Here is a 13,703-nt window from a genome sequence, read left to right on the forward strand (position 1 = left end):
CTAGATACTGTGAAATATTATTATTAGGTGGCAGTGTGTTTGCAAATACTAATAAGATAGCGGAATCATCATAAAATATATATTGCCGAGCAGGAAAACCAGTAGCAAACACAAAATCCTAATAATAATATTTCACAGTATCTAGGCAACATAAATATGGCTTGAAACCCGGTTTAACGGCACGCACGAATGAAGCGGATAGTCATCAGTTCTAATGCAGGACCTAGTTACTTTTCGAAGCATTCGGTTAAACTTGACTTCCATTTAAAACATGAAGATTTCGAATTCAAAGCAGTCTAGAAACCATAATAGGGGTTAACTATGCAAGCATAGAAAGATAATTTACGCAAACTTTTGATTATCAGTCTCACGATGTTGACCATTTCACATACGTGCGCACAACTGCCAGCCGTGTTATATGAGGACAATTCAATCGTTTGACTGTGGACAGCATCGAAATGGCTCTGCCAATAACTTTCTTTGCTATGAGGTGACTGGTCTTGAAAGGGAGAGTAAAATAAACCCAGAGGATTCAAATGCTGGTAGTCTGTCTAGAAGAGAGAACATTTTTCCAGAAGCCAAAATGTGTGTGACTGCTTGTGCATTGACTAAGTATGGGGTGTTTGCATGCATCCGGAACGCTATTTCAGTCTCCCCACACAGTGTCAGTTTACTCACATTTGATACGGTCTAAACCGAGGGACTTGCCTAACCCAAGCTCTGATTTGTAAGTACGACGCTTTGTACTTGCAAGGTAAGCACATACGCGAAATTGCTGAACTTTTTCCAGATTCGCAGTCCCCACAGAGTGTACCTGAAGCAATAAAGATATCAACGAGACCGAACACGCCTATGCGGGGCAGCAATGCTTTTTGTATTTAGAAGAACTTGTTGTCTCTTTACAAAGTGAGTGTGGGCCTACCAAATAAACGATGATGGGCAACTCCAGAAACTGACCTGTCACGGACACATTTATTTATGAGAACCAGCATCTGTCTGAACTTTCAAGTCTTGATTACGCATCCTTCAATGCTTTGATATTCTGCTACAATTATGTCGCTATATATTTTGCAATACGTGAGTAGACGAAATTATGCCGCACCATATTTTCATAAATACTTATCCCGCAACACCCCAAAACTGCAACCAAAAAGTTACTCAGTAGGTTCAAGCGTGTGACACGTTACCTGACTGGCGGATTAGTCGATCGTCACAACCAGGACAGTTACTGGGTCGCCGTTCGATGAGTCGGGCACACCAATCGCATCGCTCAAGTGTGAACACGTTCGCCCGTTCAGACGTGAAAATTGAGAGTAGTGCTTACACGCTCGTCACGCAAGGCAGATGTCCGGGGTTCAAATCCCGGCATGGCTATTGGATGTGAACTGCTGATGAGCTCTGATAAGACCGGAGCTCGAATCGAGTGCCTCCCTTTGGTGTGGAATCACCGGAATAATTTTCGAATCGAGTGCCTCCCTTTGGTGTGAAAAATCACCGGAATAATTAAGCCCGAATAGGAGAACGACCGTTTAAAATAGAATGGTGTGACTATGAACAAAATACCTACCTCGCAAAACCCCAGAACGGAAACCTAGAAATATATCAGAATAATTTGTCTGATTCCCAAATTTTTTGATTGTCCAAAATATTTCCGGATTTTGGTTCCCATGCAAATTCCATGAACTATCATGAGTATTGTATGCTATTTTCAAATACAGTGGGTCTTCTTTTTTCCCAATGGGGTGGAATAAATTTAATGGCACCAGATAGCACAGGGCATTTAATCTAAGCTGAGAAAAAGATACTTAGTCCGTAATCGTAAAAAGATCGCCATCTTGTGCGAAGTTTCCAATCCACAATGGAGCCAGATAGCAGTGGACATTTATTCTAAGCTGAGAAAAAGATACTCACTCCGTAACCGTAAAAAAATCGCCATCTTGTGCGAAGTTTCCAATCCATTCAACTCCATCGGGACTTGGACGAAATTCAAGAATATCTTGTGCGATACTTTGGTAGTACTCACTGTGCATACTAACTCTTGAAATAAAACCAGGTTGATTTTAGTCCGGTTCGAGTAAATTCAACTCGGCTATTCAATGAAGCATTAGTTCTGAAGTTCCCTCCTATCACCAAACAATCAAAATTTGCCATCTTCTGACCAGCCCTGCTTTCGGATAATCGATGCAGTACTGCGATGTCTGAAGGCTCAACTGAGCTTCTTCATGAAAGTGAAGTAAATCTATGCCGAAATATCAGGAAATACTGTACACTTGTTTCATCCTTTTTGTAAATTATCGGCAATGTGATTCCCACAAAGCAACGTGAAAATTCAAACTCATAGGCTTTTAGCCAGCAATTCAATTCTGAACATTTCAGCCAGGGGAGGCTGTTAAGCGTTCTGGTTAACTCACAGTTGGGATATGACGCCAATTAACTTTCACTCACTCCACGCACCTCACCAAGTCACGGCATGGCTGGCTCCTCAAGTGATGATTTCGCAGATAAAGGGTTAAAAATCGTGCGGATTGTTCTTCCATCTGAGTATAAGCAGGGCAGAAACGTGACTGGAAGTCCGAAAATGGAACGTTTACGGTAGGGCAGACAGTCAACACGTGTTGTGGATTGCGTGATTGACGAATGAGTTGCTCTATTCTATGTCTATGTGTTAAGTAATAACAGTTCGTATCAACAGCTGCACACCGTCCGTTGTTTCATTACCAGTCGTGAATGTCCGTCTGTGCAGTGTTTCCAACCTTTTCCAGATAGACTGGCTCTCGATTTAGAAATTTTCACAAGTACTGGAGAGGAGAAGAGCACAGTAGGAAGAAGAGCCCAAAACACGGCTTACTCGCGATGTTTTTTGGTGGCCAGTGAATTAAATCAACGAGTTCTGTTCAAGGTCATAGAAACTGAACTAAGTGTGCCACGCATTCAAAATACCGTTAATTCCACCAAATCCAAGTTGTAGGAGATTACAGTTGGTCAAGTATATCCTAGTCAGTCTATGAATTTCTTGGATACACGAACATTTGTTGGTGACTGCGAAAACACCTGAGGGTTGTACAGAGTGTGATGCCCTCTGTTTTCGTATACTCCCTACGTTTTACGACGTTCTGTTGAGATTGTACAAATAGGTATGGCCTACATGTGGTAGTTATCGAATCCCGTCAGGAGAAGCTTATACAAAATTTCATAAATTTGCACATTTTTCGGACTACAAAGTGATAACGCAAAGCATGGATAAAACTCATTGCAGGCGTTGTTGCTGCAGAAGCCGTTGAGCACTGAATAAAATATCTGGCTGGAGTATTATTTTTGTATACGAGTTCTGGGATGCGATAAGTAATTGGCTGTCTTACTAGTTCTCCACAGAAAAAGCGTAACACAGTAAAAAATGTAGTTTCAGTCACATTCATGGCCAAGAGCGTTAAACTACATTTTGAATGGATATGCTGGATGGAAGGACAAAGGTAGCATTTTCCTGGTTGTCCGAGGCTTTTAGGACCATTCAGGGCTTGTATTTCAGGATCGGGGGACTGCCTTGGTATCCGGCAGTTCAGTCTTATTCGTCGAAATAATGAAAAACTAAGTCAGCCATTTTTCCTAGGCAGACAGAGATTCAGCTTGGCCTCATGGCCCAAGGTTGTTTTGGCCCAAACACGCAAAGGATCTGTGCAAGTTTGATCAGCCATCACCACAGCTAATCATTTTTTGTTTTTTTAGGCCTGTCGGCGAGATGCGCGGAGATACTTGGTCACCAGAAATCAATATTTTGGACAAACTAACATCTGACTAAATCCCGCCAACGGGAGCCGGTTTGTTCAATGACTATTTGGTGTGTTTTGAGGAAGCCCGATGCGTACTGACTGTAGTTCTGATTTCATTCTGAAGTATATTTCTGTTGCATATTCTGAAAGAAAATGAGTTCACTACGTAAACAACTCTCGAGAATGGCGTAAATGCTATTCTGAAAGATTTACTGGTCAGGAACGAGGTTTAAATGTGGAATCAAATTCCATTGTGGAGGAACGTGCTTGTCCGCCATTTACATCATAAATGTTCTCAGTTAATAAAACACTACAATCTCTTTAACCCACGAGGACCGCCATACTATGAGTTTCTTCTACAGACTTCCAAAAGACAACCTACGCAACTGAAGGGTGAACAAGTTGTAACTCTTGGCCTAGTGTGAGGTAACCTATTTTAAGACAACTTCGTGAGAGAATGAAACTCATTAATTCCTGGAAGATAGACCACATAGAGGAAGTGAATGGACTTTGTCGGCAATTAGAGCATTCTCGGAGTGGTTTGTGGTTTCAAATATGACTACAGGAACCGCAAACTACTTATGGTAGTAATATCTGGTTTGCTGAAGAAGTGATGACTAAGTCTGTCGTGTTAGTTAGGTCTATGAAATATTCATGCCACCGGAAACAGACAAAATTCCAACGAACGAAATTGGCACATTGCAAACATTGCAAACATTTCTTAATTCCTTTATCTGAGGTGTATGTATCCCGACCGTGTACAGTCCACAGACTGATCGATTTAGTATGCTAAGGAGTGCTTTAATTTTAAGATACGGTGAACTTCGTCATGATTTCGTCGGTGAATTTACTCCGCTGAGATCGGCAATTTGTACTTTTCCAGTAATGAGCAGAGACAACCACATCCAACGGTGTACAATCTTCTGATAGTTTCCCTGATAAACTTGAAACTGTGTTGTTTTGGAGGGCGTGTGTGAAATGATAATCACCGGTTGCCCGGGGAAGTCCCTTCCATCGGATATCTGTGAACCCCTGTTGGTGAGCCACTAATGTTGGTTGTATAATTGCAGTAATGAACCAGTTTATCTTAACGGGGGTTTAAATCAAGATCTGGGATAAGATGGATCTTCCAGTTTAGTAGTAGTTTAGTAAGCAGAAGTTTCCAACCCACCCAACAAACTGCGAATTGAAGATATCTCCTCGTAAGGTGACGAGGAAAACAGATCAACGGCCACCTGATCAACAACCAAGAAGTCTCCAACCTTTGTGTTTACGAGGGTGATTCCCTTGATCTGATAGAATTGTTGTGAAACTCCATAGGTTTCTCTGGAATGCTGGTTTCTAATAATAAATAATGAATAATCGTTCAGCTGTAACACCCCTCCGATGCCTAGCTGCCATACCACCCGTAGGAAGCGCGAGGGCTGGGATACTGCCAGGTTGCCCAGGCCTAGCCAGGGGAAGTCGAGTGGCGGAGGTCGGATTCGAACCACGAACCTTCCCGTTCAGTAATTCGCACTCTACCCACTTGATCAATCTAGGGTAGTCATGGCTCCGTCTGGCTGGTTTTTGTTGCCACCTGTTGCTGGCAGTGTAGCAGGCTGCCATACAATGTGTTATTCCGATCAGCTACAAAGATTCGATTGAAGTCACATTTTGCTTGTATTGTACAAGTGATCAGACCAATGTTAAAAGGTCAAGTGACAACAGAGTCTAACAATGTTTTTTGGGCTCGGAAAAACCCCGCAATTCTTCACACATGGAGTTTTATTCCCTACAGTATTACATACATGAAAGGGTGGAAGAATTCCGGTGGAGAAACTTGAGCTAGTTAAAACTCTTTGTTTTGTATCTTTAGTGAGAACGGCCGACAATGTGATCCTTACAATACAACCTGTGGATTGACTTGTAGTCAGAATATTTTTTCTTAGACAGGAAGGCTGACGTCGTCTGCAGTCTTCTGAGTGTCTATGGAGATGGCGCCATTGATAAGAGCATTGCGCACAGATGAACGGAGAATTTTGGAGAAGAGGGAGAGAGCTGTCGATGAAAGCAAATCGCAAGGTTGCAGGAAGTCTGCGACCAATAACACAAATCTTCATGTAGTTGACAAATTGCTTCACGCTGACAGACGAGACATAATCCGTGAGATAGACAGTAAGGGAATTCGGACATAATTGTGTACGGGATGCGGCGGAAAGCACACGGATTCGGAACATATGTGCAAGTGAATGGAGGGAAAGATAAAATCTATCCTGGTTATACCGGACGCGTGGAAAGCTAAGCTTAGAAGATTTCCTATATGGCGACGGGGATAAGTATCTTCACGATTCGGAAACGAAGAAAAAAATATGAAGTGGCTTCTAGTCAAAGACGTTCAGCGGCAAAAAGCGATGAAAGTAGATGTGTGAAAGCGAACGCAACCTGCGTTTCTCCAAGGGAATTTGGACAGTTTGGTCCCTCATTTGGGAACGGTATTGTATCAACGAGCGTTTGCTCTCCAGACATGTGGAACCTGGGAGACGTATTTCAACTGATTCAAAATTACTCGTTAATTCTGATCCAACTGTGGCGTAAAGTCAACACGGATCGTCGATTTAGTGATCTGCATATGGAACATTAAATTGTTCAAATTATGATGAGAAGCAATACTTGCACCGGAGAAGACAGCCGATTGATGACCAGGTAATATGCTTCATGTGGTTGATTGATTTGTGACGTTGTAAGCTCTCCAAGTAAGAGCTGATCATACTGCTGGTCTGCCTCTCAAGGCCGAACAGTTGCGTCCAGCCACTGACCGGAAGGTTGCAGGTTGGATAGGTTAGCACTGCTGGTGGTTCCCAATGAAGATGAAAGAGATGTAGAGAGCTTCCCGGCCTTTTGGCGTGAACTAGCTCAATCTCCAAATTCTGCATTTTGTAAGCTCTTTGCTTTCATGCGATAAACCACCAATGAACCCTGAGAATCTGTTAGGTGGATGGTGGTGTCAAGGTGCGAACCGATAAGCATAGATCTGAGATTTCATCAACTCACTACCCATGTGCGTTTGACTCGACTCGAAACAGCTAATACGGAAACCGCTCTTGCTGGCTGCATACCTAAGGTAGGTAGGTAGGTACGTAGGCATTTAACTAGGTAATTCACTTAGTTTTTTAGATCGTAAGAACCATAGATATTGGATTAGATATTGTAAATTTACAGTTTCTACAAAATATATTTTCTGACATGTCTTCTGTCCTCCTAGATGAGCTGTCGGCCGTATTTTGCTGAAGAACGTGCTCTGGTGCAGAAATTTATTTAGGTTCCCAGGCTAAAATCCGCTTTTTTCGTGGGTCTGTGAACACGACGAATGACGCAAGGACCAGGTTTATAGATGACTACTCTGACAAGAGCACTTAGGTCTTCATGAGTGACTAAATTTTCCATGGTTCGTTTGGTTAACTTTGGAAGAAAAAAGTTGGGTAACAATTTACGTCTTTTAAGAATAGGCAAAATTAGCTCTTAGCACGCCGTCGCTTTCTTCTAAATTGTCTTTGAAACATCTTCATTTTTGCGCTGAAATCGCTAGCGTCTTCTGGTTTGCTTGATTAAAAACTCTTTTAAACGGGGCATCTTCTACGCCTAATTTAATGGATGGAATAGTCCTCAGGTTTGATCAGAAGAGATAATGAGATCACGCCGATTTTGTTAAGGAATAACCCGGCCAAAAGTTGACCCATGTAATTACGATATGCTTTACAGGGAGTGTAGGTAGTCACAAAAAAGCAAGGAAACGTTTGAATACAAACTAATAAATACCCGCGTAGGTGGCCGGGAAATTTTGGCCGTCTGTTTTTTATGTGGACTACCGATCTGCCGCGAAATGGTTAAGAAATAAGTCGAACCAAATCTTGAATCATTTGCATATCATAGTTTCAGTGAAAGACAGACTTATGAACTTAGAAACTAGGCAATACATATTTATACAATTTATTACCCATTTAGTTGGAATAATGGTTTTCGTAGGCCAGCCGAAATGCTGCGCAGAATAGTATTGGAATAATCTTTTGGACTCTGATCGTAAAAATGCAAATGCAGCGCTAGCCATGGTTTTTATGGCAACAGTAACTAAGGAGTCTCACAGTAGGCAACTGAGAATGAAAATTTATATCCGGACATTGTGGAGCGGACTATATTTCAGTCAGTATGAAAAAGTGTATACCTAGGTCTGTAGCGTATAAAGGCTAAGGATATTTTTCCGTTAGGCTTGTCGTTTAGCAGAAAAAGAAAGTGGTTAGCATCCACTGGGACAAACTGTATCCTAGATCACTTCAGACAAGAAAATTTTGATAAACTGAACATATGTCATGTGACCTGGAAATGTGAAAGAAGTGAGCGAGTTTGGCCGGCTTTTGCTTCTATCCTACATGAACAGAATATCCTGGGAAGGGCTATTTTCACCCGTTAGTTGTTGGGGAAATATTCAAGGTTGCTTTATGTTTTGGATACCAAGAATGTAAGCAATCGTTGATCAGTTTCAAACACTCCCGAGATCAGCCGCTAAAGTCCCTAAAATAGTTGTAGTTGTCGGTCGGGTGATTGCTATTGAATTTTTTTGGCCAGCTGAATTAAATTTAGGCAGTACAGACCTAAAGATGTCGCTGTATTCAACGTATACATAACTGGAGATCTAGTGATATGTAAATGATATGCAAATGCCTCAAACAGGCCCTGGCAAATTGATTTTACATTCATCGATGCTGTGCAGAATGTGTGTGCTCATATAACTGATGTTCTTGACGGTCCTTCACTGCATTTTTCGCAAACCACTTAGGAACTCTCCATCATAGTAGTGAGGGTTGAGACCCAGTAACTGGACAATAGAAGTGAGCGCTTTACCAATGGATCACGCTTGACGCAGCCAAACCATCGCATTCAGTGTTCAGACAACAGAAAAAACTTGGGATCATTGCTTTCTCACTTTGGTTGACAAGAATAAATGCGCCTGGATAAAGGGCAAAGCTCTGAACTAGACTACCAGCACACAATTCATACCAGCCAGTCGGCAGCCTTTGATTAAACAAAGAGAAACTGTTGCTTTACTGGTTCATAGTAAAGTCATGCATTAGACAGCCATGTGTACAATGTTTTTAGAAGAGTCGCACGTATAGTTCGGTGGATTTTCTTACGGTAAAAATATGTAGCGATTGGTTTCACCAGGCAAATTTCCGGTTCCAGGCATGTTTTTAGGTTTGCTAACGAAACTTTCAATCCAGGAACTCCATGTATTGAAGAGAGTACATGAGTAGGTTCTCATACAAACCAAAATAGAATAGAACATGTGATCAAAAGCCAGATTCCACCGCGTCCTAAAGGCAAAACGAATATCCGGGTATGTCGTGGAATGAGATAGTGTTTCGGGACCATGGTGTTTTGAGACAGCGTTATGAGCTTTGGTACGTGCGATATGTTAACTGAAGGTATATGGCTGGTTTAGCACTAGTTTAAACGTCAGTTTGAGTTGCATGCTCCTCTGACTGTTGCTTGATTGCTCTACAATTAACGTGCAAACTTTACGTGTCGTGTACAACCCTTTCAAGCAAAAAATTGTATACTTTGAAAACTACTGGCTTGGTTACATACAGAGATCGGATCAACATTGTCTTCAATCGATGATCCTTTTTTTTCAGTATCCACTCAAAAGAACAAATCAATGTGACGTAAAGTATAACCAAAACTGGCTACCTTGAACCAAATAAAACTTTATATGGCCTTTGCGTAGCATATTCAGCTGATGGATATTATAACCGAGGTACTCAGCTAGGACTCGGGTTTCTTCGGTTAAATTAAAATGAATTTGAAAATCAGTATTAATCAGCAGTTTTATGCATATTCCTTAGTCGGATTCAGGGGTTTCAATCTTGAGATGCAGCAAGCTGTGTTCGCCCTCTGGGTTTATGTTGATGCAAAACAAATGTGGTATAGATCGCTGGGGAAGCTGTAAACCGAGCCTCAGCGAGAACAGCTCCTGATTGGATGATGGAAATTCACGTCACCTAATTCATTGTTCGTGGGACCGTGTAGCCGTGACCGAGGTACTGTTGATACGTTCGTTAAACAGTAGATGCTGGTCTCAAATGTGCGTTCTTTTAGCCCACCTATGACTAATTTGTGCAAAAACAAAGCCATCACTCTGGCAGCCCGCCAACAGTTGCCCAAATGATGAAGATATGTAACCCTCTATCCTGTTTGACTGCAATTTGATCACAATGTTGATCAGACGCTCGTGTGTTCAAAGCTGGAAGGTTATTGTATCAGATAGATAGATAGATAGATAGATAGATAGATAGATAGATAGATAGATAGATAGATAGATAGATAGATAGATAGATAGATAGATAGATAGATAGATAGATAGATAGATAGATAGATAGATAGATAGATAGATAGATAGATAGATAGATAGATAGATAGATAGATAGATAGATAGATAGATAGATAGATAGATAGATAGATAGATAGATAGATAGATAGATAGATAGATAGATAGATAGATAGATAGATAGATAGATAGATAGATAGATAGATAGATAGATAGATAGATAGATAGATAGATAGATAGATAGATAGATAGATAGATAGGTAGGTAGATAGATAGATGAGTTCCAGGCGAGTCTCTCGGAAGACCAGATTTGTTTGCAACTGAGTGCATTTCGCTAATTTTGAACAATTTGGTTTCAAGGAGAACAAGTTTGACGGAAACGGGGGGCTGCGCCAACGGATGAGCCCCAAGAAGTGTGAAGCCGGTCATGGGCTGCCGAAGAATTATCAGCAAATTCAGGGGTAGTGGTACATTACGTATGGATTTGAGTCATATTTCATTTGTTGACGTGTTTTTCATTCACAAACACAACTTTGATTCATCCTTGACCTTCAACTGGTGCGTTTTATCGTCGCGTTCGAGCCTACTGGGTGGATGGTCACCGGATTCGTAGTACGCAGATATTGTTTGGTATCCGGTTATCATGAAAATGAATCTGGTTTATGTGATCACTGAAATAACTGATACTGTTTTACTTAAATTTTTTTGGTTCGCATAATATTGCACGCTTTTCTCTTGTGACCATACTTTTAAACGCACCAGATGGATATGGTAAAACATTGACAAGCGATTTACAGATTTCCCAGGTTTGGTGAACGAGCATAGTTTGAACGCAACCACAATTAACTGAAAAGGAAATGAGAACAGACTACTGTTGTGTGGTGAACTGGGATAACGTAAGAAAAGAATTTCTAGTAAAACTAGCTTACGGACACTAGAAAATCACACCATACTCCGGCTGGACCGTCGTTCAAAAGAATGTTCATCCAAAAGGCAATTACGGAAAAGTGTCCAGTCTTAAGTCCCACGGGTATTTACAGTGTCAGCACCACCAACTCTTTTTCACACCGGTGTGGTGTGGGAGGACCTGTCAAAGTCAGTTTCATTGTTCTCTTTCTTAAAGCAATTCAAAAGTGAGTTGCAATTTGCACTGTCGGTAATCAAGTCAGATGTGCCTAATGACGGTTTTTTCCAGTTCTCCAATACCCGATGAAGTGCCTGTCATCTGAGTACTTGGCTTCGTTAAGCTAGCATATGACAGACAAACTATCAGCTTAAAATAGAGAAGAAGACCAACGATTTGTGGATCATTTGAGTCAAGCACGAAACCGTGTAGGTCTATTCTTAGAGTCTTTTTGAGACCTGAGCGCGATTTAAATTCACCCCTATGTAAGCGATGTATGTTCATGTGTGCTATAAATAATAAATACACCTGTAGTACAACAATTTCCATGGAAAATATAAGTCTGGTCGTGTTGTTTTGAAGCAACCCTGAATTCATGGTGTGGAAGACCACCAGTGACGTTTAATTTCCTCCATGCATCTCATTGGCGTTACTCTCTGGTAAATCAAGAAATTCTCAGTTGGTACAGAAGCTATGCCGGTCAAGGTTTTATCAACCAACCAACGTCACGATGCCACATTGAAGCGATCGGTGTACCGGAAACCTACTTGGTCTGCGCAACACATTAACTTTAGCAGCTTCGAGCCACTAAAGCACAAACGGAACCTGATCCATAGCCCAACTGACGGAGCGAAGAAAATATGCTCTGAGGATGCACTGGAACAAGAATTCCGAACTCTCACCAACGTCCTGAGATACAGTCGATTCCCCGACAAATTTATTACAAAGCATGTGAACAGGGAGGAAGCAAACACCATCACAGTCACAGCTGGAAGGAAACCAGTTTACCTTAGCCTCTCGTTTAAGGGAGATATACCGGCCGATCTACTGAACGGAAGTTTTCCCTCCAGTCTGAACAAAGGTTTCCCGGCAGCAACACTCAAAACCTGGTTCACCAGCAATCGTTTGTCCCTTTAATCTCAAGGATAGAGTGCCTGTCCACGCCCAAAATATGTTAGTTTACTCATTCTCTTGCTGCTGTGCAGCGGAATTCATCGGACGCACGACTAGGCAACTCGGCCAAAGAATGAAGGAACACAATCCACCCTGGCTAGCTTCTGGAACTAGGAGGACGATAACCAGCTCTGCGGTGCAACATTTAGCTGACACTGCACACAACGTGATACCCAGCCAAAGTTTCCGCGTTGTTTACAAGGCGCCGGCTAATCAACCCAGATGAGTAGAGCAGCGCACAATTACAGTGGCTGAAACTATCGCCATACGATATCGCTACCCGATCCTTTGTCGGCAAAAACGCTTTGTTCGTGTGTTGTACTTACCATGGTCCAACTCCCCTCCCCTCACACATGCACCTTGTGCTGAACACACAACTACAGCACCCCCCGCGCTGACTAGCTCAAGTCATCCTATTGGTGACCTGAACTAATGGTTCTTTGATAGGTAGCCAATGTCGTCTCACTCGATTTCCTGTCCATTTACACCATACTCATTCAAATATGTTAAATACCGCTCTCCTAACGTTTGCAATTGTGTGACTTGAAAAGACCTTGCCAAAAACATGTTCGTCAACTCATTTGTGTTTAACCAAACCCTCTTTAAACGATGTTTCCCCTATGATAATGAATAACTTTGCTCTTAGAGGACAAGTTGCACCTCGAAAGGGGGCGGTGAACTTGGCAGTCCACCGTGTGATGTACAAATTCCAAGGCTCGTGGTGAGCCTGAAGAACAACTTGCGGTTATTACGCACACCGTTGAAATTTCTATATATTCAGCTGCAATACACTCTATGAAATGATCCGAATTGATCCGAACTCACTTTTACCCAAATTGCATCAATTTTAGAGCCCTTCTTGATGGGTCGTCATTTTAAAGTTTTTAACTATGAATGTTTACCTACTGGTTTTAACTAGTAAATTGTAGATCATTGCTCAATTTAAAACGGATAAAAGGTTCATGTCATGGCTACCAGTGGGCAACTGAAGTCATTTCAAGATGAAACTACGCAAAAAGAGGTGAAAAAATTATTTCGGAGCAACATTTTCCAGCGTTAAATCAAGACATTTTGAGGTGACTGTTAAGTTCCGAACAGGGGGTATAAAATTTCGGAGTTCCACCATTGGACAGTATTCAAATTGAACGTAGCGCAGCTTGCGCTAGGGGGATTTGTGGAAGAACCAATACTTTGGAAGGAGTTCTGTGGAGAACTAGATATGTCATCACAAGTGCGCTGTGATGTTGCATGGGCAACAAATATCCGTATGTCAACCAAAATAAGTAGGTTTCATCATCCTCGGAAGTGGGAAGGTAAATAAATAAATAAATAAATAAATAAATAAATAAATAAATAAAAATGGGTAGAAAATATAAGTGAAGGGTGGACAATCGGCCAAGCCTTCACACCTAGAAGCGGCAACGAACTAAACACGTCTGAGCACCGTGCACGCTACCTGGAGATACCATCCAAAAAGTACAGATCGGCAGACGTATTT

General features: G+C 41.7%; 2 protein-coding genes across 2 annotated transcripts in view; one reads left to right on the forward strand and one right to left on the reverse strand.

The window, feature by feature from the left end:
* T265_12713 (hypothetical protein) overlaps positions 1–1,369 on the reverse strand; it is a gene marked incomplete at both ends in the record, with an annotated part of 7,191 nt that extends 5,822 nt beyond the window's left edge. The window contains 3 exon segments of the mRNA XM_009165063.1: positions 679–814; positions 1,230–1,319; positions 1,325–1,369. Of these exon segments, the coding sequence (XP_009163327.1) occupies positions 679–814; positions 1,230–1,319; positions 1,325–1,369 (271 nt within the window).
* The window catches only part of T265_12712 (hypothetical protein), a gene marked incomplete at both ends in the record, with an annotated part of 7,199 nt that extends 5,817 nt beyond the window's left edge, over positions 1–1,382 (forward strand). The window contains one exon of the mRNA XM_009165062.1: positions 1,204–1,382. Coding sequence (XP_009163326.1) covers positions 1,204–1,381 — 178 coding nt within the window. The remainder of the gene's footprint in view (positions 1–1,203) is intronic.
* Between the last annotated feature and the right edge of the window lie 12,321 nt (positions 1,383–13,703).

This window comes from Opisthorchis viverrini (assembly GCF_000715545.1).
Source record: "Opisthorchis viverrini unplaced genomic scaffold opera_v5_11, whole genome shotgun sequence".
NCBI classification, from domain to species: Eukaryota; Metazoa; Platyhelminthes; class Trematoda; order Opisthorchiida; family Opisthorchiidae; genus Opisthorchis; species Opisthorchis viverrini.